The sequence below is a fragment of the Anomaloglossus baeobatrachus genome, chromosome 2 (assembly GCF_048569485.1).
Source record: "Anomaloglossus baeobatrachus isolate aAnoBae1 chromosome 2, aAnoBae1.hap1, whole genome shotgun sequence".
NCBI lineage: Eukaryota > Metazoa > Chordata > Amphibia > Anura > Aromobatidae > Anomaloglossus > Anomaloglossus baeobatrachus.
The window spans coordinates 190144185-190172083 of NC_134354.1; the positions used below are offsets into that span (position 1 = coordinate 190144185).

Genomic DNA, 27899 nt, shown 5'->3' on the forward strand with positions numbered 1-27899 from the left:
GCCACCACTGAAGAGAGCTCCTGGTCTGTGGCGACAGAGCCACCAGCCTGTGCAAGGAAGAGGTCCGCTTGTCCCAACAGCGGAGAATGTCCAGCTGCAGGGGACGCAGATGGAACTGGGCAAAGGGAACCGCTTCCATTGACACCACCATCTGACCCAGCACCTGCATAAGGTGCCTGATGGAATGACGGCGGTGCCTCAGCAGAGCGCGCACCGCCAGATGAAGGGACTGCTGTTTGACTAAGGGCAACTTCAAAAGTGCCGGCAGAGTCTCGAATTGCATCCCTAGGTACAGAAGTCCCTGGGTCGGGGTCAGACTGGACTTGGGCAGGTTGACAAGCCACCTGAACTGAACGAGCGTGGCGAGAGTGAGCGAGACACTCCGCTGGCAGTCTGCACTGGATGAGGCCTTGACTAGAAGGTCGTCCAGGTAGGGGATCACTGCCAACCCCTGGAGGTGCAAGACCGCAACCACTGCTGCCATGACCTTGGTGAAAACACGAGGGGCCGTGGCTAACCCGAAGGGGAGAGCCACGAATTGGAAATGTTCCTCTCCGACTGCAAAGCGTAGCCAACGCTGGTGAGAAACCGCAATAGGCACATGCAGATAGGCATCTCTGATGTCTATGGATGCTAGAAAATCTCCTTGGGTCATTGAGGCAATGACCGATCTCAGAGATTCCATGCGAAAGCGCCGCACCTGAACATGCTTGTTGAGAAGCTTGAGATTCCAGGATGGGCCGGAAGGAACCGTCCTTCTTGGGGACTAGAAAGAGGTTTGAGTAGAAACCTCTGAACCGTTCCCGGGCGGGAACCGGAACAATTACACCGTTGGCTTGCAGGGATGCCACGGCCTGAGAGAAGGCGGCGGCTTTGGAGCAGGGGGGGGGGTGGACAGAAAAAATCTGTTTGGCGGGCTGGAAGAAAATTCTATCCTGTAGCCGTGGGAGATGATATCCCGCACCCACTGATCGGAGACGTGTTGAAACCACACGTCGCCAAAGTGGGAGAGCCTGCCACCGACCAAGGACGTTGCTGGCGCAGCCAGATAGTCAAGAGGGGGCTGCCTTAGTGGCAGCGGCTCCTCCGGGCTTCTGAGGACGCGGCCTCGCGCGCCAGTTAGGTTTACGATCCTTGGCTGTGGTAGTGGACGAGGCTGAGGGCTTAGAGGATGACCAGTTAGAGGAACGAAAGGAATGAAACCTCGATTGGTTCCTGCCCTGGACAGGTTTCCTGGTTTTAGTTTGTGGCAAGGAAGTACTCTTCCCGCCAGTAGCTTCTTTAATTATTTCATCCAGTTGTTCACCAAACAGCCGGGACCCTGAAAAAGGGAGCCCCGCAAGGTACTTCTTAGAAGAAGCGTCTGCTTTCCACTCTCGAAGCCACAAGATCCTGCGGATTGCGAGAGAGTTAGCGGAGGCCACCGCGGTGCGGTGAGAAGCCTCCAGAATGGCAGACATGGCGTAGGATGAAAAAGCCAAAGCTTGGGAAGTTAAGGCCTCCATCTCAGGTATAGAGTCCCTGGCGAGGGAATGTATCTCCGCCAGAGAGGCAGAGACTGCCTTAAGAGCCCACACTGCCGCAAAAGACGGGGAGAACGAGGCTCCTGCCGCCTCATATACAGACTTGGCCAGAAGGTCAACCTGGCGGTCAGTGGGATCCTTAAGAGAGGTGCCATCGGCCACAGCTACGACTGTCCGGGCTGAGATTCTAGACACCGGAGGGTCTACCTTTGGGGACTGAGCCCACTCCTTAACCACCTCTGGTGGAAAGGGAAAACGGTCATCAGAACTACGCTTCGGAAAGCGTTTGTCAGGACAGGCCCTGAGCTTGGTGACAGTGGCCTGAAAACTGGAGTGGTTAAAAAACGTACTCCTAGCTTTCTTAGGTGAGGCAAACTGGTGTATTTCTACCAGAGAGGCTTGTTCCTCTGACACTGGTGGATTGAGGTTTAGTACGGAGTTAATGGACGCAATCAAGTCACTAACATCCGCATCACCCTCAGACAAGTCAATGGGGTACATAGAGGTAGCGTCTGAGCCCACAGTAAAAGCATCCTCCTCGCCCTGCACCTCGGCTCGTGAATCAGAGCCGTGGGACGAGGAAGGAGAAGGGTCCCTGCGTCTCCGTTTAGGAGGACGGGGTCCTAGAACATGCTCTGAGAGCTCTGCAGAGCTCGGAGCAACAGAGGCGCCCTGAGAAGGGGGCTGATGCATGGTCAGCAAAGTCCGGGACAGCTGTCCCATGGAGTCGGCAAAAGACTGGGAAATAGCTCTGGAAAAAGATGCTACCCAAGCCGGGGGATCAGCCACCTGGGCTGGAGCGGCCGGAGGAGCCCCTGAGGAGGCTCCAGGCTGAGACACAACCATATTAGAGCAGGCATCACAATGTGGGTATGTGCTTGGCTCTGGCAGAATGAGCTTACATGCAGTGCATATAGCGTACAGCTTTGCAGCCTTGCCCCTAGTGAGAGACATGCTGCTGAGGTGGAAGCTCTGCAGTAAGAATACACTCCTATAGAATGTCCCCTGAGAGTGTATAATAAAGCCCACAACCAGAGGTTGTGGCTTACCAGACCGCTCTCTGTGTGCCCTCCGGATTCCACAGCTCGGACCCCCAGTGAAGCGTCAGCCTTCCTAGAATGCAGCAGCTGCAGCAGCCAGCGCCGATCAGTGAGAACGCTGAGAAAATGGCGCTGGAAGGAGGAGGGGGGGCGGGGACTAGCCCAAGAGCGGGAAACCGGAGGGCCAAGGAGAGATACAGGGGAGGGAAACATCTCCTCAGAGAGGAGTGTCCTCCCCACTGCTGGACGGCCAGTGGGCGGCGCCACACTGTTCCCCTGTGTGAATGACATGCAGGGGAAGCTGAAACCGAAACTAGGCCCAAACTGAAGCCGGGGCCTAGATTTTAACATGCGGCCGACGAGCAGGCACCCTCGGCGCGGTTCTCAGGAAAAACCCCGAGAACCGGCCGGAATTTACAGTAAAGTCAAAAGACACACTCCCCTCTTAATAAAAGTACCCGGGACCCCTGAGAAACGTCTCAATACTTAGCTTTTGAGACGCTGGGCCAGTCCCTGAGGTGAGGGTTAAACGCTCCGTCCAGCAGGAACCTGACAGGGCTGCGGATGGAGACCGGTCTCCTGCAAGCAGAGAGGACCGTGACGGCTCCCACTTCAAACCAGAGCCTCTCAGAGGATGTTGAAGGAGCGCGGCATGTGAAGGCTCCAGCCTTATAAAGTCAACCTTAACAGCACCGCCGACACAGTGGGGTGAGAAGGGACATGCCGGGAGTCCAGACTGGACCAGCTTTTCTTCCATATCTTTAAAATCAAAATCTTAAAAATGAAAAAAATCAGAGAATGCATGTGTGTGTGTGACCTCCTGAAACACAAAGCATTGAACTGGTTAGATTGTCATCCAGGGGGTGTATATAGCCCGGAGGGAGGAGCTACACGTTTGAGTGTAGTACTTTGTGTGTCCTCCGGAGGCAGAAGCTATACACCATGGTCTGGGTCTCCCATAAGGAACGATGAAGAAAATAACAGTGCCATCTGGAAGGCTTAAAGGGAATCTGTCAGCAGGTTTTCACTACCTCATCTGAGAGCAGCATGATAAAGGCAATGAGATCCTGAATCCAACAATGTATCTCTTAGATTACTGGCTGCAGCAGTTATGACACAATCTGAATTTTTAGCTTTAGTCATGTAGCTGAGCCCAGGGAGCTGTCCTTGCCTACACCAGGCTCTCAATAGAGAGATTGTACATTGACAGGGAGGGTGTGCAAGAAGGCGTTCCAGACAACATGGCACCTAGACCTAGTAATGATAATCACCAAGTGATAAAGCCTTTAGAAATAAGAAAGGCATAGTTGATTCTTTTTCAACCCCTACAGCATGCTAACTTCAGCTTACCTAGCAAAAACCTGCTGACAGATTCTCTTTAAAGGTTGTCTAGCTTTCCTTATCTTCATATGCAGTAGCAAGTACTGTTCAGTATTAGTATAAGCCATGGAAAATTATTCTATCAAATTTAGTACAAACGAACCTGACACACAAATTTGGCACACACTATGCTCTATTATTCTAGTCTCATTTGTTTAGTAAAATTTAACTCCGGGTTAGCGATATATAGCCCAAATTAGATAGATAAGTAAACTACATTAACAGAAAAGATACAAATCGGTGAAAATCTCTACAATGTATGCACAGCACCTTATGCAATAACCTTACCATTTTTCTGCTCCACTTCATCTTCAAAGGTGACAGAGCTTTTCCTTCTAGAGTAGAGGATGCGAGTGTGCTGGGCACTGTCGGAGCTGCAGTCATCGAGTAGCATGACGTCAGTGCCTACCCAAAGGAGGGGAGAAGTAGTGATCACTTATGTGTTATTAGTGTAGGGATATATACAGGTTAATAAGAGCTCACGGATTACATTTCAATACCAACCTTAGCTCCCTATACTAGCAAATGGTTAGCGTCCTGGCAGACTATCGTCATCTCCGCTTGCGTTTGGAGAGCCCCTGATGTGCCCACACAGTGGAACTCCCCCACAAGTGACCCCCACATTATGGAAACTAGACCCCTCAAGGAATTTATCTAGATGTTTGGTGAGCACCTTGAACCCCCAGGTGCTTCACAGAATCTTATAATGATGAGCCGTGAAAATGAAAAAAATACATTTTACCACAAAATTGTTACTTTAAACCCCGAACCTTTCAATTTTAATAGGGTAACAGGAGATAATGGACATTTCAATTTGTTGTGCATTTTCTCCTGAGTACACAAATACCCTATATGTTGTCGCAATCCATTTTTGAAGCACAGTGCAAAGTGAAGAAGGGCCATATTGGAGTGGCGATTCAGATGGAATGGTGGAAGGATTTGTGGGTGCCATGTCACATTGACAGAGCCCCTGAGGTACTAGAACAGAAACCCGCCACAAGTGACTCCATTATAAAACTGTACCCCTCAATGAATTCATCCAGGGGTGCAGTGAGCATATTTACACTTTAGGTGTGTCACAATATTTAATACAATTGTGCAGTGAACAAAAAAGTTACATTTTTACCACTAAAATGTTGTTTTATCCCCAGATTCCCAATTTTTAGAAAGATAAGAGAAACTGTGGAAAAAGAAGCGCAATAGGGTCTTACCCCAATATATGCAGGGTGAGGAAATGAGCAATACTACTCACCAAAAGGGGTTGTGAAAGTCACAACTCCTATAACAGCATGCAACTCCAAGCCACGGCAGCGGTCCCCATAAGGCAGATAACAGAGCAGTAGAGATGGGTTTCAAAGCCGCGCCAATGACCAACAGATCATGAAAGCTTAAGATTAATGTTGCTTTATTTCATGCACAGGTCTGTGCATGAAATAAAGCAACATTAATCTTAAGCTTTCATGATCTGTTGGTCATTGGCGCGGCTTTGAAACCCATCTCTACTGCTCTCTGTTATCTACAATTTTTAGAAAGGGAATAGATAAAAAAAAAACAAAACAAAATGTGTTGTACAATTTCTCCTGAACGTGACAATACCCCACATGTGACTGTACAGTACTGTTTGGCCACACCACAGGACTCGGGAGGGAAGGAGCGCCATTTGATTTTTGGAGCACAAGTTTGCAGATTCCAATTGCAGAGCCCCTAAGTGCCAGAACAGAAGAAATCCTCAAAAGTGACCATATTTTGAAAATTATGCCCGTAGATGAACTCCCAGAGGCGCAGTGATTATTTAGTCTCCGGAAAACACCCATGGTATCAAACGCAGTGAATATTGCAGAATTAAAAATAGCAAGTAAATCCATGTAATGCCCAGTACATTATAGTGCCCATACATTGTGCACAGCTCGTGCTTCTGGAAACCTGCACCCCATAAATTATATGGGCTCTCCTCACCTCAACAATGCCATGTGGACACGAACTGTGGTTTAGGCATATTTTGGTGCTCAGAAGGGAGAGCAGCTTTTGGATTTAAGAGCGCAGATTTTGCTGGATTTCTTGTTTGAGGTGGGGGGGGGGGAACCACAGCATTTTAAAAGAGCCTTTGTGATACCAGTAAGCCCACAATATTTCCATTAACAGATCATGGACCTGACTGGGGACTCGTGTTTTTGTGGGTTGCGTTGAATGCTATTTGGTGGCAATTTTCATATAGAACATTATGGAACAGTTCACTTTTATCCTGTGCTCTATGCTGAGCACTTACATCAGGGTTTCCATCTACATGTTCGAAATACGTGAATCAGGTGACAGCCCTGACAGATTGATTCAGTAATGAGGTAGCAGAGTTACTCCGGACTCTGGCCTCTGTTCAGCGGTGTCAGTCTTTTCAAAGGTGAACAAAACTGTTGACAACCGCACTTTTGTGCACATAAAAAAAAAATGCGTAAAAAAGATGGACACCGATAGACCACAGGCCAGACGAGAGTTCAAAGTCACTCCCTCTGCCTCATTACAGTGAATTTACCATTGGGAGAATTTGTTGGAATCATGTTATTTCAGAGATTGCCCACAATTCACACATGCTGCGTCCTGAACGCAGAGTGACATTTGGTGCAGAGACACGAGTGTTTTCTGCAGGAGACCATAGCTGTCCGTGCCCCCAGCAAAAACATGCTGTATTTAAAATGCTGCTATTGCTAATCATGGGCACATAACCTTACACCTAATCCCCAGTATAAGTGCTCAGTGTAGAGCGGAGAATAACAATGAGCCCCACCGCACTGCGATCTTTGGGAGGTAGAAAAAAACAATTCAATAGCAGTTGAAGAATTGGCTTTATTGAATTAATCTTTTACACCGTTCAACATAAGAGATCAGGCGGCTTTATTACTCTAGTCAGGACAATTACAGTGATACCAGATTAAATCTTTTTTTAGGTTTGGCGACTATCACACTAAAAACTGCTTTTTTTTTTATTTTTGCAAAATAAAGGATTTTTTTGCATCACTGAACTCTGAAGGCTATAATTTTTATTTTTTTGCCGCCAGAATCATGTGACGGCTTGCTTTTTGCAGTAGGAGTTGGAATTTTTATAGGTACCACTTTGGGTCACATAATAGAAATTAATCAAAAAAATATGTTTTTTGAGAGGCAGAATCAAGAAAAAACAGCAATTCAGGATTGTTTTTATGCCATTAACCATGCCGTAAAAGTGAGAAGACATCTTTATTCTTCAGGTCAGTGAGATTACAGCGATATCACACGCATTTTTTTATGTTTGCTGCTTTTACATCATAAAAACTATTTTATAGAAAAAAAAAAAAAAAAAAACAGTTTTTGCATTGTTGTATTCTGAGCTCTATAGGTTTTTTATTCTGAGTGATTCAGAAATCATTCAGATATGGGACCATCAGCGAATCCCTTTCTCGAAGATGAGCAGTCACTTCCACTATTATTCCCATACCGCCATCATGGTATAGCCCCCATCCTGCTACATAGCGCCATCCTGGTATATGCCCTTATCCTGCTATATACCCCCATCCATCCTGCTATATACCCCCATCCATCCTGGTATATGACCACATCCTGCTATATACCCCCATCTTGCTATATGGCCTGTATTGGCACACAAAAAAAGAAGGGAATTTTGTTTACTTACCGTAAATTCCTTTTCTTCTAGCTCCAATTGGGAGACCCAGACAATTGGGTGTATAGCTATGCCTCCGGAGGCCACACAAAGTATTACACTAAAAGTGTAAAGCCCCTCCCCTTCAGCCTATACACCCCCCGTGCTGCCACGGGCTCCTCAGTTTTGGTGCAAAAGCAAGAAGGAGGAAAAAATTATAAACTGGTTTAAAGTAAATTCAATCCGAAGGAATATCGGAGAACTGAAACCATTCAACGTGAACAACATGTGTACACAAAAACAGGGGCGGGTGCTGGGTCTCCCAATTGGAGCTAGAAGAAAAGGAATTTACGGTAAGTAAACAAAATTCCCTTCTTCTTTGGCGCTCCATTGGGAGACCCAGACAATTGGGACGTCCAAAAGCAGTCCCTGGGTGGGTAAATAATACCTCATAATAGAGCCGTAACGGCTCCGTCCTACAGGTGGGCAACCGCCGCCTGAAGGACTTGCCTACCTAGGCTGGCATCTGCCGAAGCATAGGTATGCACCTGATAGTGTTTCGTGAAAGTGTGCAGGCTCGACCAGGTAGCTGCCTGACACACCTGCTGAGCCGTAGCCTGGTGTCTCAAGGCCCAGGACGCTCCCACGGCCCTGGTAGAATGGGCCTTCAGCCCTGAGGGAACCGGAAGCCCCGAGGAACGATAAGCTTCAAGAATTGGTTCCTTGATCCACCGAGCCAGGGTTGATTTGGAAGCTTGTGTCCCTTTACGCTGGCCAGCGACAAGGACAAAGAGTGCATCCGAGCGGCGCAGGGGCGCCGTACGAGAAATGTAGACTCTGAGTGCTCTCACCAGATCTAACAAGTGCAAATCCTTTTCACACTGGTGAACTGGATGAGGGCAAAAAGAAGGTAAGGAGATATCCTGATTGAGATGAAAGGGGGATACCACCTTAGGGAGGAATTCCGGAACCGGACGCAGAACCACCTTGTCCTGGTGAAACACCAGGAAAGGAGCTTTGCATGACAGCGCTGCTAGCTCAGACACTCTGCGAAGTGATGTGACTGCTACTAGGAAGACCACTTTCTGCGAAAGGCGTGCGAGCGAAATATCCCTCATTGGCTCGAACGGTGGTTTCTGAAGAACCATCAGCACCCTGTTCAGATCCCAGGGTTCTAACGGACGCTTGTAAGGAGGGACGATGTGACAAACCCCTTGCAGGAACGTGCGTACCTGTGGGAGTCTGGCCAGGCGCTTCTGAAAAAACACAGAGAGCGCAGAGACTTGTCCCTTAAGGGAGCCTAGCGACAAACCCTTTTCCAATCCGGATTGAAGAAAGGACAGAAAAGTGGGCAAGGCAAATGGCCAGGGAGAGAAACCCTGAGCAGAGCACCACGACAGGAATATTTTCCACGTCCTGTGGTAGATCTTGGCGGACGTTGGTTTCCTAGCCTGTCTCATGGTGGCAATGACCTCTTGAGATAATCCTGAAGACGCTAAGATCCAGGACTCAATGGCCACACAGTCAGGTTGAGGGCCGCAGAATTCAGATGGAAAAACGGCCCTTGAGACAGCAAGTCTGGTCGGTCTGGCAGTGCCCACGGTTGGCCGACCGTGAGATGCCACAGATCCGGGTACCACGACCTCCTCGGCCAGTCTGGAGCGACGAGGATGGCGCGGCGGCAGTCGGCCCTGATCTTGCGTAACACTCTGGGCAACAGTGCCAGAGGGGGAAACACATAAGGAAGCTGAAACTGCGACCAATCCTGAACTAAGGCGTCTGCCGCCAGAGCTCTGTGATCTTGAGATCGAGCCATGAATGTTGGGACCTTGTTGTTGTGCCGTGACGCCATTAGGTCGACGTCCGGCATCCCCCAGCGGCAACAGATCTCCTGAAACACGTCCGGGTGAAGGGACCATTCCCCTGCGTCCATGCCCTGGCGACTGAGAAAGTCTGCTTCCCAGTTTTCTACGCCCGAGATGTGAACTGCGGAGATGGTGGAGGCCGTGGCTTCCACCCACATCAAAATCCGCCGGACTTCTTGGAAGGCTTGCCGACTGCGTGTTCCACCTTGGTGGTTGATGTAAGCCACCGCTGTGGAGTTGTCCGACTGAATTCGGATCTGCTTGCCTTCCAGCCACTGCTGGAACGCTTTTAGGGCAAGATACACTGCCCTGATCTCCAGAACATTGATCTGAAGTGAGGACTCTTGCTGAGTCCACGTACCCTGAGCCCTGTGGTGGAGAAAAACTGCTCCCCACCCTGACAGACTCGCGTCCGTCGTGACCACCGCCCAGGATGGGGGTAGGAAGGATTTCCCCTTCGATAATGAGGTGGGAAGAAGCCACCACCGAAGGGAAGCTTTGGTTGCCTGAGAGAGGGAGACGTTCCTGTCTAGGGACGTCGGCATCCTGTCCCATTTGCGTAGGATGTCCCATTGAAGAGGACGCAGGTGAAACTGCGCGAAAGGAACTGCCTCCATTGCTGCCACCATCTTCCCCAGGAAGTGCATGAGGCGCCTCAAGGGGTGTGACCGACCTTGAAGGAGAGATTGCACCCCTGTCTGTAGTGAACGCTGTTTGTCCAGCGGAAGCTTCACTATCGCTGGAAGAGTATGAAACTCCATGCCAAGATATGTCAGCGATTGGACCGGTGTCAGATTTGACTTTGGAAAATTGATGATCCACCCGAAACTCTGGAGAGTCTCCAGAGTAACGTTGAGGCTGTGTTGGCATGCCTCTTGAGAGGGTGCCTTGACCAGCAGATCGTCTAAGTAAGGTATCACCGAGTGACCCTGAGAGTGGAGGACCGCAACTACTGTAGCCATGACCTTGGTGAAAACCCTTGGGGCTGTCGCCAGGCCGAACGGCAGTGCCGCGAACTGAAGGTGTTCGTCTCCTATGGCGAAGCGCAGGAAGCGCTGATGCTCTGGAGCAATCGGTACGTGGAGATAAGCATCTTTGATATCGATCGATGCTAGGAAATCTCCTTGGGACATTGAGGCGATGACGGAGCGGAGGGATTCCATCCGGAACCGCCTGGTCATTACGTGTTTGTTGAGCAGTTTTAGATCCAAAACAGGACGGAAAGACCCGTCCTTCTTTGGAACCACAAACAGGTTGGAGTAGAAACCGTGACCCTGTTGCTGAAGAGGAACCGGGACCACCACTCCTTCTGCCTTCAGAATGCCCACCGCCTGCAGAAGAGCCTCGGCTCGCTCGGGAGGCGGAGATGTTCTGAAGAATCGAGTCGGAGGACGAGAGCTGAACTCTATCCTGTAACCGTGAGACAAAATGTCTCTCACCCAACGGTCTTTTACTTGTGGCAGCCAGGTGTCGCAAAAGCGGGAGAGCCTGCCACCGACCGAGGATGCGGTGTGAGGAGGCCGTAAGTCATGAGGAAGCCGCCTTGGTAGCGGCACCTCCGGCGGTCTTTTTAGGGCGTGATTTGGACCGCCATGCGTCGGAGTTCCTCTGATCCTTCTGAGGCCTTTTGGACGAGGAGAATTGGGACCTGCCCGCCCCCCGAAAGGACCGAAACCTCGACTGTCCCCTCCTCTGTTGGGGTGTTTTTGGTTTGGCCTGGGGTAAGGATGTTTCCTTTCCCTTGGATTGTTTGATGATTTCATCCAATCTCTCACCAAACAAGCGGTCGCCAGAAAATGGCAAACCAGTTAAGCACTTTTTGGAAGCCGAATCTGCCTTCCATTCCCGTAGCCACAAGGCCCTGCGTATTGCCACCGAATTGTCGGCTGCAACCGCCGTACGGCTCGCAGAGTCCAGGACAGCATTAATAGCGTAGGACGCAAATGCCGACGTTTGAGAGGTTATGGACGCCACCTGCGGCGCAGACGTACGTGTGAGTGCGTCAATTTGCGCCTGACCAGCTGAGATAGCTTCATAGATGGATTTCAACCAGAGCTCCATCTGTCTGTCAGTGGCATCCTTGATTGAAGCTCCATCTTCCACTGCAACTATGGATCTAGCCGCCAGTCTGGAGATTGGAGGATCCACCTTGGGACACTGAGTCCAGCCCTTGACCACGTCAGGGGGGAAGGGGTAACGTGTATCCTTAAGGTGCTTGGAAAAACGCTTATCTGGACAAGCTCGGTGTTTCTGGACTGCCTCTCTGAAGTCAGAGTGGTCCAGAAACATACTCATTGTACGCTTAGGAAACCTGAAACGGAATTTCTCCTGCTGAGAAGCTGACTCCTCCACTGGAGGAGCTGAGGGAGAAATATCCAACATTTGATTGATGGACGCAATAAGATCATTCACTATGGCGTCCCCATCAGGAGTATCAAGGTTGAGAGCGGCTTCAGGATCAGAATCCTGATCAGCTAGCTCCGCTTCATCATACAGAGAGTCCTCTCGCTGAGACCCTGAACAATGTGATGATGTCGAGGGGATTTCATATCGAGCTCGCTTAGTCGGTCTGGGACTGCGTTCCATGTCAGAGACCTCACCCTGGGATCTATGAGACACCCCGGGAGAACATTGTTGTTCCAACTGAGGGGAACCAGGGGGCAATGATTCCACAGTGCCCATGGCTTGAGATGCCGGCCTGGACTGCAAGGCTTCTAATATCTTAGCCATAGTCTCAGAAAGTCTTTCAGTAAAAACTGCAAACTCCGTCCCTGGCACCTGGACAGTGTTAACAGGTGGTTCTCCCTGGGCCACCCTTAGCAGAGGCTCCGGCTGAGTAAGTGCCACAGGGGCCGAGCATTGCACACAATGAGGGTCAGTGGAACCTGCCGGCAGTATAGCCGTACATGCTGCACAGGCAGCATAGTAAGTCTGTGCTTTGGCACCCTTGCTATTTGTGGACGACATGCTGTTGTCTCCTCTGAGCAATACAGGAGGGTATATAGCCAAAAACAACCGTGCACCATACAGTGTAAAGTATAGCCTATAATCATATAATCTATAAGTACACTTCTGCACCAGTGGGGACAGCACCTAGGTGCTGCTTACCGCCCGCGCAATGCGGTTGTGTGGTCACCAGAATTCCTGCCTGGGTCTCCCTGAGCTTGTCTCCCTTCTCCAGCGTTAGCAGAGCTGACAGGAATGGCTGCCGCCGTCCTGAGGAGAGGAGGGGGCCGTGGGCGTGCCCTAGAAAGTGCAGGAATCTGGTGCCCCACTGTGCACAGTGAGGGGGGTGGAGTATGCAAAGCATGCTCCAGCCTCAGTTGCTGACGTCCTTTACAGCGTCCCGCCCTTCCCCTGACTGGCAGGCCTGGGGGCGGGAAAAGAATGAGACTAGGCCGCAAAAACCGGGGACTAAAGTTATAAGCGCGGCCGCCGTATAAGCGCGGTCGGCGCGGAAGTCCCCGGCGCACTTATAGTCCCAGCCGCGCCGCAGTGATAACAATGGCAGCGGCGGTCAGCGCGGCAGTCCCCATACACTAACACACTCAGCGACGCTGCAGTGTGTAAAGGCACAAACGCAGTCAGCGCCGCGGTCCCCGGTGCACTAGCACACCCAGCAATGCTGGAGTGTTGCTGTGCGCGGTCCCCACGGGGACACAGAGTACCTCAAAGTAGCAGGGCCATGTCCCTGAACGATACTCGGCTCCTATCCAGCAGAGTCCTCAGGAGCTGTGGATGGAGCACGGTCTCATGTGCCTGGAGACCGATAGGATCCCACTTCACCCAGAGCCCTAAGGGGGATGGGGAAGGAAAACAGCATGTGGGCTCCAGCCTCCGTACCCGCAATGGATACCTCAACCTTAACAACACCGCCGACAAGAGTGGGGTGAGAAGGGAGCATGCTGGGGGCCCTGTTATGGGCCCTCTTTTCTTCCATCCGACATAGTCAGCAGCTGCTGCTGACTAAGCTGTGGAGCTATGCGTGGATGTCTGCCTCCTTCGCACAAAGCATAAAAACTGAGGAGCCCGTGGCAGCACGGGGGGTGTATAGGCTGAAGGGGAGGGGCTTTACACTTTTAGTGTAATGCTTTGTGTGGCCTCCGGAGGCATAGCTATACACCCAATTGTCTGAGTCTCCCAATGGAGCGCCAAAGAAATAAACGTTTATACTCACCTTTCCTGGCCTCATGCAGCATCGCTCCTCCTCCTGTCAGAGCCGGCAGCAGCGCCGCTGGAGTGTGGAGCCGTCACCGTTGTCTGCAGCATTGTAATCTCCTCCTGTCTGCCTGTCAGCTGACCTGTGTGAAGACTAGTGGTGCGCACAGCGATGACATCATCCCTGTGCTCACCGCTCTCTACACACCATCAGCGGGCCGGCAGACAGGAGGAGATCGCGATGCTGCAGGGAATTGACCGGTGAGTATACCGTAATATTCACTGCGCCCTGCGCTGATGATGAAGCACAGGGGGCAGTGAATATAGCCGCACATGATCACTCGAGGCTGTAGTTGCCAGGGGTGATCACGCGGGCCGGCTGTTAATCATGTGCGCACCCCCAGCCCATCATCCCACCCGTCAGCACTGGCTTCAGCGCTAAGAGATGATGGGTGGGAGGATGGACGTGCATATGAAATGAGCGGGCCCACGTGGTCATGGCAGGCTGCTACAGCCTACTCCTGCCTCTGATGACCCGCTTCACCGTAGCACCCTCATTCCCCGCAGCCACATTCAGACTATAAGACGCCCCCCCCCCCCTTTTCCCCAATATTTGGGGGGAAAAAAGTGTGTCTTATAGTCCGAAAAATACGGTATACATATTTATTAGTATAATGTTTTCATTTTTTGTTTTTATTTTGTCTTTATTATTTTTTTTAGTCGATATATGAGACATTTAACTTTTATTACTCTGATCACTAGTGTAATGCATTGTGAAATACTACAGTTGTCAAGCGACACTGAGAGCGCCTTTTAGACCATGCTCCTGGCATGGTTCAACAGGTCACCTTAGCCAGTAAACCTAGAGGTCATTATTTGGCCTCGGATTGCCATGTCAACGATCAACAGCCCGTGAGTGCATTGCGGGGGTGCAAATCTCATGGGAGAGGGAGCGCACTCCTTCTCTTAGCCTTTTAAATGCTGCGATCACTACTGATGACATAATTTATGGGATTAAACAGCTAAGAGAGGCGGAGGCACCGACCCCATTTGTGACAGCCGGACTTCAGCTACCACTTGCCCCGAGCTCTCTGCAGCGATGGTGTGGGCACAGCCTATGTACCCGCATGATTGCAAAGCCATACATATAGCTCATCGTTTGAGAAACCCTATCCAGCTACGTACATATATGTCATTTGCTGGGAAATCTTATCCGATCATGTTGTGAAGGGGTTAAAGTGCATAATTCTAAGGCTATGTGCGCACGTCGCGTAAAAACATGCAGTTACGCTGCGCTTTGTAGCGCAGCGTAACTGCATGCGTCCTGCGTCCCCTGCACAGTCTATGGAGACTGTGCAGGGGCCGTGCGCACGTGGCGTTTAAGAGCGCAGCGCTTCGGCTACTGCCGAAGCGCTGCGCAAAAAGAAGTGACATGTCACTTCTTTCCTGCGCTTTGCCGGCAGCTCCTGCTCTGTCTATGGCAGGAGCTGCAGGCAGAGCGCATGGAATCGGCGCTCACTACGGACATTTCTGCAGCGATCTAAAGCGCACATGTGCTCTTCAGATCGCTGCAGAAATTTCTGCAGGGCTTGTACGCAATGTGCGCACATAGCCTAAGACTAATGGTCTGTAATATCAAAAGCAGTATAGATATAATTATTAATAGTAAAGATATGTTGCTATAATAGCATTATATTAAGCCTAGGCTGCCGAGAGGAATAAAGATAATTTCCTCCAGGCAGCGGGGAAGTAGGGTGACCACACTGTTTCAGAACACCATTAACCTAAAGATTAACCCCATAACGCAGGTTAATAACTTTTTTTTTACATGACAAGTTCCCTTTAAATATCTTGCAAATTCCCTTCATAGGGAATAACTTTGTTGAAGACATTCTAAACAAGCCGACACGGAGTTATTACTGGAGAACAGATCAATGCAAATTGCAGCAGAATAAAGCTTCAAGTTTGATATTAAACAGAACACAGGATTTCCAGCGGAAATTAATTGTGTCAGGAAATCTGGTTTTGGGGACTAGTTCCATAATCCTGGAAGCGTCTGTTCTTTGATTAATGACTTCTGGTTACAAAGAAAGCAAATAATATTTCTTACTATGGACTAACAAGTGGTAGACGCCAGGACTGCCAGGCTATAATGCATTATTTTGTAGATGGGGTCAGTCAGTCTTAAGCGTTTCAGCAGTATATGAGGGGTACCTAAAAGAAATAGGAACCATCATCTGGTGGGCGCCTGTAGTACTGGCTTCTGCAGTGTGAATGGGCCATCTGGGGTATGTTCGCAGCACTCTTCCTCGTCCCTATACCAGTCGACATTGTTGGCGAAAATTGCAATGGCTCCAAAAAAGTAGTGGAAACATTTGTTACGCTACAAGGAGGCTGCACATGAGTTATATGAATTTTTGTCCTATGTTAAACAAGGTGAAGTATCAATTCATGATGAGCCTCGCTCAATACATCCTCGGAACCAAAACGACAGATAAAAATTCACCAAGACATTCTGGAAAATCAACGCCATACTTGTTGAACCCCCCCCCCCCAAACCCCCACCCCCACAAATCACTTGAGTCAAATGCAACCTTCAACAACATTGACCGGCATACTAACGATGGAAGCCTCTACTACAAGCGCCGTGCCCTTCGGAAGAGGGTTCCGGTTTATTTTTGGTACCCCTCTCATACATTAGGAGATGCATCTGACTTGTACCAATGACATGTAGAAAGGGCTGTGATTGTAGTCTAAAACAAGACACCAACAGGTTACCTGAGTCATTGGAGTAGCTGAAGCCAGTGTTTGTCGTAGTGCTTGGGTGATCTGAATCCTTCCCGCTGGCTATCAGAGCAGTCAGATGTGGAGATAATCCAAGATCTAGCAAATAAAACGGCACCATTAGTAAAAATACACATAGAAGAGCCAACCTGATTGTTGCAGCAGTCTCGAATGGGCTATTACCTGTGATCCTGTTAGAAATACTGAACATTCGTGACGTTCTGTGCTGCTGATGGAACGGATCTCTGTACCGGTTGCCAAAACACATGCCGAGAAGCTCCTTGCGCACAGTTTTGTTCCAAAGTCCATAAATAAGAGGATGGCAAATTGCACTTGTGAAGGATAGCCAAGTAGCCATAGTCTCTACGACAGGAGAAACACTGTTTTTCCCCCATAAGGCCTCAGTGCTTATAACAACCATGTAAGGCCCCCAGGTAAGCACAAAGGCCCCAATAACTACCAGTATGGTTATGAAGGCTTTGCACTGGTTAGCTGAATAGACAACACTGGAAAATCCATTCCTTCTGCTTCCTGAAGACGAGGTAGAAGTGCTGGAATTCTTCCTCCCGTTCTTTTGGGCCGCTTCTTGCACAATTATTACAGTTCCACAGTGGATCTTCCGAGCTTTTATACGAGCCACTCGGAAGATGAACCCATAGCAAATCATCATAGTCATGAAGGGTAGCAAGGCACACCATATCTGCCAAAAGGCGGTGTACCCAGCTTCCTTGTGCCATGCAGCTACACACATCCATTTAAAGTTATCAAACTCCAGCGAAGACCAGCCAAAAAGAGGCGGAAGGCACCCGATCAGGGAATGGAGCCACACATACGCTATGGCCAATACTGCCCGGTTCCCGGTTATCTTCATAGGATATACCATTGGATATAGAACCGCATAATACCTGCAGAAAACACAAGGGCAATTATTGCTCCATGGCTTGGCATCATTTTTAGAAAAATCACTTACCCATCTCACTGCCAAGGATGCACCGAGTCAGGTCAGCACGTTTATAGCAAGGACAAACTTTTTTTTTGTTAATTTTTTTTAGTTACAAAACATTCTGAATTTTAAAAGCAGGAAAAGAAAAATGATTGGTTTGTGGCGCCTTTTTCTGGACCTGATTGAAAGCCTATTTTTTGGCGTGGAGAGCGGTTTTCACAGATGCACTTGTGTAGTACATACATGGTTTTGAAACCTTTTTATTGTGTAATTCTTGACACATGTAATGGCCGGAAAGCTGCAATTCCAGAGTGTCCATTTTTCGATTTAGGAGTGCGTATTAAATGTAAACAATCACACACTGGACTTTTCAAAGGGAAGGTGCAACAATTATAGCTTTAGTATTAATAATTAGTGATTATGGAATCAATTATATTTAATACAAAATTAAAAAAATTGTTTAATTCTATTTTTCCTCAAACACTGGGGGCTGCCATCTTGGATTTGCAGTGTATAACTATAGTTTTACACCGCAAATACGGCAGCTCATGTGCATAGAGATAATAGTCAGCCTTAAGGTAGTGTCACACACAGCGACAATGACGTCGCTGCTACGTCACCATTTTCTGTGACGTTGCAGCGACGTCCCATCGCTGTCGCTGTGTGTGACATCCAGCAACGACCTGGCCCCTGCTGTGAGGTCACCGGTCGTTGCTGAATGTCCAGCTTCATTTTTTGGTCGTCGCTCTCCCGCTGTGACACACACATCGCTGTGTGTGACAGCGAGAGAGCGACGAAATGAAGCGAGCAGGGAGCAGGAGCCGGCGTCTGGCAGCTGCGGTAAGCTGTAACCAGGGTAAACATCGGGTAACCAAGGGAAGACCTTCCTTTTTTATTTTTCCATCAATCTTGCCATATAAGGGCTTGTTTTTTGCGGGACGAGTTGTACTTTTAAATGAAACCATAAGTTTTACCATATAGTGTACTGGAAAACGGCAAAAAATTTCCAAGTGCGGAAAAATTGCAAAAAAAGTGTGATCGTACAATAGTTTTTGGGATATTTTATTCACTGTGTTCACTAAATGGTAAAACTGATCTATCTATGTGATGCCTGAGGTCAGTGCGAGTTTGTAGACACCAAACATGTATAGGTTTACTTGTATCTAAGGGGTTAAAAAAAAATTCACAAGCTTGTCCAAAAAAAAGTGGTGCACGTTTTGCGCCATTTTCCAAAACCCGTAGCGTTCTCATTTTTCGGGATGAGGCTCAGTGACGGCTTATTTTTTGCGTCTCGACCTGACGTTTTTAACGGTACCATTTTTGCGCAGATGCTACGTTTTCATCGCCTGTTATTGCATTTTGCGCAAAATTTGTGGCGACCAAAAAACGTAATTTTGTCGTTTGGAATTTTTTTGCCGCTACGCCATTTACTGATCAGATTAATTGATTTTATATTTTGATAGATCGGGCATTTCTTAACGCGGCGATACCAAATATGTGTATATTTTTTATTTTTTTAACCCTTTAATTTTCAATGGGGTGAAAGGGGGGTGATTTGAACTTTTAGGTTTTTTTATTTTTTTTTTTAAACTTTTTTTTTTATTTTACTAGTCCCCCTAGGGGGCTATAGCGATCAGCAATCCGATCGCTCTTATCTATCTGCTGATCACAGCTATACAGGTGTAAACAGCAGATTCAGTCACTTTCTGTTTCACCCTGCTCCGAGCCGGGTGAAAACGAAAGTGAAACTTCGTAGCTGCAGGCGTCATCACAAGACCCTGTGCTACGATGGCAACCACCGAAAGTCACGTGATCATGTCACGTGACTTCCGGTGGGGGCGGGGTGAGTAACTGTCATGGCGGCGCCCATATACATATCGCTGCCAGATTTTGGCAGCGAAATGTAAGGGGTTAATGGCCGCGGGTGGAAGCGATTCCACCCGCGGCTAGCAGGCACACATGTCAGCTGTTGAAAACAGCTGATATGTGCGCGGATCGCCGCCGCCTGCCCACGGCAGGGGGCGGGGATTAACGGCACACGATCCATGACGTACCCAGTACATCATGGGTCGTTAAGGGGTTAAATGGCAGCAACTGGAGCCAATTCCAGTTGTTGCTGTTAAAGACAGGCGGTGGCTGTACAACACAGTTGAATACTACCATGTATAGGACAGGTTCAACTTCTAAGCCCCATCCATTTAATTTATTTGCCCAAATGGCGTATATTTCTGTCATTTGGTTGCAGAGGGGATAATAAGTCTTACACAGCATGTCTCAACCTAGATTTTTGTCATTATTCCTTGGAAAATTACTATAATCACAGCCTAGTTTCTGGCCCAAGACTGTAGAGAAAACTAGAATCTTCTCAAACCATGATTAGCCAATATTCTCAAACTTTTCATAACTTTGCCCTGAGTTCCATCAGATGACGGGAGTGTCAATCTATCGGGAACGACACCATCTTATGTATATGATGATTAGTTTTAGGACCAGACAAGAAGGGTTTTTAAGAAATATATGGCACAAAGAAACATTTGTTCCTTGTAAGAGCGTCCTTTACATTTCTGGGCTGTGAGCCACGTGTTAAGTGCTTAAAGCCAATAAACACGTCTGGTCACCAGCTCTGGCCAAAACTCGACAGCTGAATCCTACAAAATAAGCTTTCCATTTTAAGACGTGCATACAAAAATGAGGGAACGTGTCCCAAGCTGAGGTACAACAGCTGGAGGCAGCAAACGTCTCCAGCCTTACAGCGAGGGTGGACAAATGGCCGGCCTGTGTGCAGATAGACGTTACTGCAATTATACACTCACGCGTCTACCACCAGCCTTATAGTAAAAACGAAGGACACTTTCTATTAGGCTAGGCTCATGCTGCATTATTTTTTTCTGGGCCAGTGACAGCCACCATAACTATAACCTGAGGTGCCCCAATATACAGTGTGTCAGGGGATGGGCCCGTCCCTAGAAATCATTCCATTAATCTGTTCCTATTGCAGAAGATAAGAGTGAAATTCCAGCTGCAGATGTGAGCCCAGCCTAATGATGGTTTCCTGGTGTTACTGACTGGCCAGGAACTTACGGACAGCGCCAACTAAAGCAGAATTGAGGATGAAACTTTTCAGAGCCCATCAGAGGTCCCTCTAGTACAGAAGCAATATTAATCCCAAGAGGAGATCTATGAGACTTTAGATAAAGCTCCCCCTATAGAGCACAAACGTATTACACAGATCAAAACCCAAAGTTTAACCCCTGAGCCACAGACATGTAAAACAAATAGGCATGTAGTCATCTACAGCCCAAGATGAAATCAAGACACAAGAAACACAACTTCACTTTGATAGTCCCTAAAATGTCAAGCCCAAAGGTCTTTTCCGTCTGTAAAACCGGCCATACATATCGATGAATGTCGATCCAACAATGCTTCAGCCGATTGCTTGGCCACCAGCCATCTCAGACGACACTCATACGCAGGAGCGCTCGTCGGCCGACCACTCCTGTGCTCTCTATGAAAAAGTTGTCAGCAGACGTTGTCCGAATTGGCTGGATTCAGTGGAACGGCCCATCCCGACAGACACTATATAATGGGGCATCTCAGGATTCAATTATGGCAGCGGTCATCGGCCCAGAAAAAAAATAGTGCAGCATGAGCCTAGCCTAAAGGCCCCGTCACACACAGAGATAAATCTTTGGCATATCTGTGGTTGCAGTGAAATCATGGACATATTGTTCCATTTGTACACAGCCACAAACCTGGCACTGATTGTCCACAATTTCACTGCAACCACAGATCTGCCGCAGATTTATCTCTGTGTGTGACAGGGCCTTAAGAGTGCGGGTTCAGTCATCTTTACTCTTATGTGTATGGGGGCCTTAAGTGGTTTTCCAAAGCTAATTTAACCCTTTCTCATATGACCTAACTTCCCAATAATCATTTTTCTAATAAACTCCTATTACATTCCCTGCTTCTGTAAGCCTAAGGCTAATGTGCCCACGGCACTATGTACCCGCGGAATTTGCCACTGAAAACTGCTGATTTATCTGGATTTTCAAGACAAATCCACAGGTTTTAGCGGGTATAGACACTCCCCATGTTATCCTATGGGAAATGGGGAGTGCTGTGTCCATGCTGTGGTATGTGCGGCTGCGGAATATTCTGCGAAGGTCCCGCAGCCGCACGTAACTGCATGTCAATTATTCCTGCGAAAATACCTGAGGAAATATCGCTCCTCCACTATGGGGATAGAGGCTGGGACTTCCTCAGGTAAGTCGCATGAATGTCCGCAGGTTTACCACAGATATAGTATTTCGCTGGAATCCCGCAGAAATGGATAGCTGCGTATTCTGGGGATCAGCTGCGGGAAACCAGCGGACATTCATGCGGATATATCAGCAGGTACAATGTCCCGTGGGCACATAGCCTATGTCTGTGTGGCTGCTTTATTCCTCTGTTGGGATGCAGTTATTGCTACTTCCGACTTGGGGACTAAAACCGGACAAACTGAACAGGGCACGTCACTGGTGGGGGAAGGCTACCTCTTGCTGAGTGACAGCAGTCTGGGCACACAAGCGCAGATCAGACCTCAGTCTCCTCCCTACCTCTATCCTGACAATGATTTGACGTGCTGTCCCTTCAGCTGTTAAGCGCTGCTTGTTATTAGAAGGTATATGACAGGGGCTGTCAGCAGAAGGCTCGGCACTTCAAAACCTCAGTACGACAGAGGCAGGGGACGGTGAAGCCTGATCTGAGCACGGTCATGGAAGGAGCAGACTGACTAAAGCTTTGAAGTGCCGTGCCTTCTGCTGACAAGTCCCGAGATATACCTTGTAATGATCAGCACATCTCAGCGCTCATCAGCTACAGGACAGCACTTCACAAAGATGGAGGCAGAGAGGTCTGACCTGAGCCTGTGTGCCCAGACTGCTGTCACTCACCAAGAGGTAGCATCTACCAGTGACGTGCGGTGTTCAGTGCCTCTGGTCCCAGATCAGAAGTAGAAATCAACTGCATCACATCAGAGTAATAAAGCAGCTACATAGACATAGGCATACAGGAGCAGGGAAGGTAATAGTTGTATATTAAGAAAATCATTACTAGGAAGGTTAGGTCATATGAGAAGGGGTTAAATTAGTAGTGGTAAACCCCTAAACACCCACATTTGGAATGGGACTGTCAAAGGAGATAGCACGAGCAGAAGAGTGCAACCAATTGAGATGAAACCTTTGCACCTTACAGCAACCAATGAGCAAAATGCAGGGAATAGCTTAGGTCCATCTTACCAGCAGAAAAAGTGTTTTTAAAAATGTACAGTGGATCCCCAGTAGTTGACAATGGGAATCTGTTGTGATCTGTATTACTGAGCAAAATAAAAAAAAAAAAAAAAAAAAAAAGGATTTAAAAAGGTGTAACCACATCTGTATGAGTAAAGCAGGCTTTACACGCTACGAGATCGCTACAGCGATCTAGTTGTGATCACGGATTTTGTGATGCACATCCGGCCGCTGTAGCGATCTCGTTGGGTGTGACTCCTAGGAGCGATTTTGGATCGTTGCAAAAACGTCCAAAATCGCTACTCATTGACATGGGGGTCCGCTCCCAATTATCGCTGCTGTCGCTTGGGCGAAGTTGATCCTCGTTCCTGAGGCAGCACACATCGCTACATGTGACGCCGCAGGAACGAGGAACCTCTCCTTACCTGCCACACGCCACCAATGAGGAAGGAGGAAGGTGGGCGGGATGTTTGGCCGGCTCATCTCCGCCCCTCCGCTTTGATTGGGCGGCCGCTTAGTGACGTCGAGCGAACCGCCCCTTAGAAAGGAGACGGTTTGCCGGTCACAGCAACGTCGCAGAGCAGGTAAGTGCGTGTGACGCTGCCGTAGCGATAATTTTCGCTACGGCAGCGATCTTCACATATCGGCATAACAATAGGGGCGGGTGCTATCACGCTCGCCATCGCTAGCATCAGCTAGTGATGTTGCAGCGTGTAAAGCCACCCTTAGGCATACACAAGGATATGTCATTATTTAAAGAGGTTGACAACTGTCTTAAATGTTTTAGCCCCATTTGTGAAATAAAAATACCTATACTTGCTACACTGGCACCAATCCAGCAATGTCAGGCCGGGTCTCCCAGATCTTGGGTGACATTGTGTTCTCCCATGAGTGCTGCATCGCTCATACTTCCCTCAACTAAAACTGGGACGTCAGGTGAAAGTTCGGATGAAGCAGCCAATCAGCAACTGCTAACTGTCTGCAGCGCTCTCGTGGCATAACAATGGTAGGCAAGTGCCAACAGTGCTGGTGGAGACATTGTTGGATTGGAATTGGTGCAGGACGGGAGTGTAAGATTTTTTTTTTTTCCCCCACAGATGTCTATAGCATTTTAGAAGATCCTGTCCAAGCAGTGGACACCCGCTTTAACCATTAGGCTATGTGCCCACGGGAACTCGTACCTGCGGATATATCTGCAGGTACGGCCGCAGGTTTCCCGCAGCTATCTATAGCGGTGATAGTACAGCGAAATAGCTGCGGTAAACCTGCGGAAGTCCCGGCCCCATCTCCATAGTGGAGGGCCGGGATTTCCGCAGGTAATTCCGCAGAAAGAATTGACATGCAATTACGTGCGGCTGCGGGACATCCGCAGCATATTTTTGCAGTCGCACGTATCCGCAGCATGCACACAGCACTCTTCATGTCCCATAGGATAACATGGGGAGTGTCTGTACATGCTGAAACCTGCGGATTTATCTGGAAAATCTGCGGATTTTCTGCAGATAAATCCGCAGGTTTAATCTCCCGTGGGCACATAGCCTTACTGTTGGTTCCTTAAAAGTAGGCACCTCAGCAGCATGTCCCCTTTTCCTCTGCACAGGGGCTTTCCCAAATTTAATTGAAAGGACCGGACTGCAGTTCCCTGCAGAGCTGCGCTCACCGTGAGGATAAAAGATGAAATATTGTTCTAGGATGTGGCATTATGGATGCAGCGATACTGAATATGTGCCCATTTTGGGGCGTTTATTTTTATTCGGAACAAAATCTTTTTTTTTGGAAAACTAGGATTCTGGGGAGGATTTTTTTTTTTTTTTTAAAGTATTTAAATGAAACACTAACTTTTTATTTAACAATACTTATTAGTTACCCCAGGGGGCATGACTTTGTGATACTCCTGCTTACTACTGAGAGCAGTACACAAGGAGTTAAATTGCTGGGATTGGTGAAAACACAGATCCTAGCAGTTATACTACTGGGTATATCAGAAAGGCTTCTGCAGGTGACAGTGCCATACAACCAATATACTGGATATATCAGTCATGATCAACAAAGTTCCGTGCTCATGACGGATATATACATTAACTTGCACTAAGAGGTTAAAGGGGTTGTGCACTTCTAGAACGACCTCTTAATTGTGATATTTCCCCGTGCAAAATAATAATAAAAACAGACAATACTCACCTCCAGTGTGGGTGCTGTTCCAGCTGTGAGTACTTCAGGTCTTCCGTAACTTCGGCCACGTATGTCCATCAGTCACCCAATGGCCGCTTCACATTCACTTTCTTCGGATGAACCTGAAAACTGGAATAAGTGAGAGCTGCTGCTATTCTCTAACTTTCTCCAATGTTAATTACGTCCGAAAGAAGCGAGAGCGAAGCGGCCATTTGGTTGGCTGAAGTGGCAGAAGTCACAGGAGACCCAGTGTATACAGAGCTGGAACAGCACCGACACCAGAGGTGAGTATATCCGACACAGGGGAATATAGTGATTGAGAAGGGGCTGCCGAGTAGTGGACAACACCTTTATGTCAGTTATTTTCAGCACAATCTGAACCTACGATCGTTACACACAATGGTTTTGCTCATCAGATACACAGTTTTACAGTTATTTGCACATAGGCATTACTGACCTGTCAATGGCTATAATTCCCAAGGTAAGCATACTGGCAGAACTGATCAGCATGTAAAGGAGACCCGAAAAATTGCACCACACCACCCCAAAGATCCATTCTCGCAGTATCGAGCTCACAACCACAAATGGAAGCACCAGCATAGACAGCAGGAGATTGGAAAGGGTCAGGCTGAACACAAACTTATTACTGAGGGACAGCAGGTAGGACTTCTTGTACAGCGTGATCACGATGACGAGGTTCCCGAGACAGATCAGAATGTCAATAATGATGATGGCAATAGATTCAGCTACAATGGTCGCTCCATTTTCTGCGCTGGACTCCGTTTCCACACCATTTCCTTCAGAAGAGTTAATGCTCATTGTCAATCACAATGAAATCTTGTCTGAATCATGCTGGGAACCTGCGGAAAAATAAATAAAAATAAACATTTGGCTTAATTTTATAAATTTTCCGTATGTGCGTCATGTCTAAAATAATAGATCAATTATCCCTGGAGTGTGAGGAGTCCCAAAATTATTAACAGTCACTTGAAGGAAAGTATTTCTGCTGAAAAAGAAAAAAAATAAACTGTTAATGTCACATAAGGTGAACCTGCCAGGTCTAATATGCACCCAGAACCACGAGCATATTGCTAATCACTGCTTAACGGTCCCTGTATCTAGTAGCATAGATAAGTATTACTAAAGATCCTTTATGATATGTTAATGAGGTCTGGGACGATTCACAATGGCGTTATCTCCCCTGACTAGTCCGCCCTCTTGACATGTTAGCGCGCCCCTGTGGGTGTGCTAACATGCTATTCAATGCAAGCGTCATGGGCGGTAACGCGTGTACCTATGGCCATTGTCACCACCTCAGACACCGGGATTAGGGTCAGTGCTCATGATCATAGGGCCGGAAACTTCTAGCCATGCGTCTCATAGCGCACATGACCGGAAGTGCCAGGACTTCTGAACATGCGCACTGACCCTAAATCCGGCGTCTGAAGCGGTGACAATGCACACAGGACCCATCATTCAGACCTTGACTCTGGGGACAAATATCCAGTCCTTACTGTCACCCCGCAGAAAGTGGCAAGGTGCTAGATCTGGTGATCATGGAGGCCAGCACATTAGTGAATGCTGCTTCTCACTACAGACTTTTGCCTGAGGGGATGGAGATGTGAACATATAATCCCGATCACTTACAAGGGTATTCCCATCTCCAAGATCCCATCCCAATATGTGGTAGGTGTAATAATATTATTAATAGATAATAATAGCAAATACCTCCAATTAGAAATGTAGTATAGTTCTCCTGATATAGCCATGTCTCTTACCTCATGTGCAGGACATTGCAGCTTAGGTACCATAGTTACAACCACATATAGTGAGTTAGTTGCTCGTAGTTGTAACTATAAATACCTAAGCTGCAATGCCTGCACATGAGGTAACAGACATGGCTATATCAGGAGAGCTATACTACATTTTTAATTGGAGATATTGGCTAATATTATTATTACACCTCCTACATATTGGGATATGGTCTTGGAGATGGGAGTAACTTTAATGAGGTTTTACAAATAAATAAGAACTTTCAGAAATGTGGACGCTATTCTGTGCTGCACACCACGGTATGTAAGTGATGGATTTGCTATTCAAGCAGTTGTCATCGCTGCAGGACCCTCCATTTCGGCCACACAGCAGAATGCCCCGATACGGTGCCCTCATTCATGCCCCTCCAGCAGTCTGCGGCATCCCATTGTTGTCTGGGACGCGCCCTCCTCCCGTGTCCTCCTTTCCATGACCCTTATACACTCCCCCCACGCACACACCACACTTTCATACCTTCTGTCCCTGTGCTGTAACTGTCTCATACACTGCATGTCCACAGCGAACGCTTCTCCAACACCCCGGAACGACAGGCCTGGTCTAAGATTAGCTTCCGGTGTGTGGAACGCAAGAGTGCGTTCCAGACCTGTGTCGTCATTAATACGCGCCGTATATTTACATGCCGCGCTTATGACGTACAGTCTATGTTGTGTTTCTTTGATGTCACGTGAATAACATCACATTTCCTCCTAATCACCGATTTCCTGGTTTGTGGTTTGGACTTTGACGTGCTCTACGGGGGATTTCACTTAAAGGGGATGTCTGTTACTGAAGAACACTATCTCAATAGCGGCTGCTGATTGGCTACAGCCGCCACAGTTTAGCCTGAGCTGAAGGAACACTATTGCAAAACCCATGAAAGCTGCAGCCCATTAGGTATCACTGATTGCTTGCAGCGGTCACATAACATTGTTATTGTCAGGTGATCGGCAGGAGGTATACAGCTGTGATCAGGGGAAGAATAGCTTTTATTTCACGATACACCCTTGGGCTAATATTGGGGTATAGAGCAGAAGACAACCCCTGTAAATGGACAAAATGTAACTAATGGGCTTCCATGGGCCGCACTTCTGCACACCTTCCCTGCGATATGTTTCCCTGTGTCTGCTCTCCCTCTGTTTCACGTTTACTAAACAACTGTATTTTCCAGAAATTAATGTTTTTAGCATCTTAGACCTTTGCCCTTTATCATTCCTCTGTTATTCTTCCTGAAAATGTATGTATAAATAGACAATTGGGCGGTACCATTCCCAATAGATAGATACTGTGAGTATTGATTGGTCAATATGGTCAACCTGCTTAACCC

The 27899-nt window shown here is 48.0% G+C and overlaps 1 protein-coding gene across 1 annotated transcript in view; it reads right to left on the bottom strand.

The window, feature by feature from the left end:
- Positions 1-27128, bottom strand: part of GPR161 (G protein-coupled receptor 161) — a 34567-nt gene extending 7439 nt beyond the window's left edge. Inside the window, exons 1-5 of the mRNA XM_075333560.1 lie at positions 27050-27128; positions 25221-25623; positions 16562-17283; positions 16373-16477; positions 4232-4348 (exon numbers count right to left, since the gene is read on the bottom strand). Coding sequence (XP_075189675.1) covers positions 4232-4348; positions 16373-16477; positions 16562-17283; positions 25221-25582 — 1306 coding nt within the window. The 5' untranslated portion in view covers positions 25583-25623; positions 27050-27128. The remainder of the gene's footprint in view (positions 1-4231; positions 4349-16372; positions 16478-16561; positions 17284-25220; positions 25624-27049) is intronic.
- Between the last annotated feature and the right edge of the window lie 771 nt (positions 27129-27899).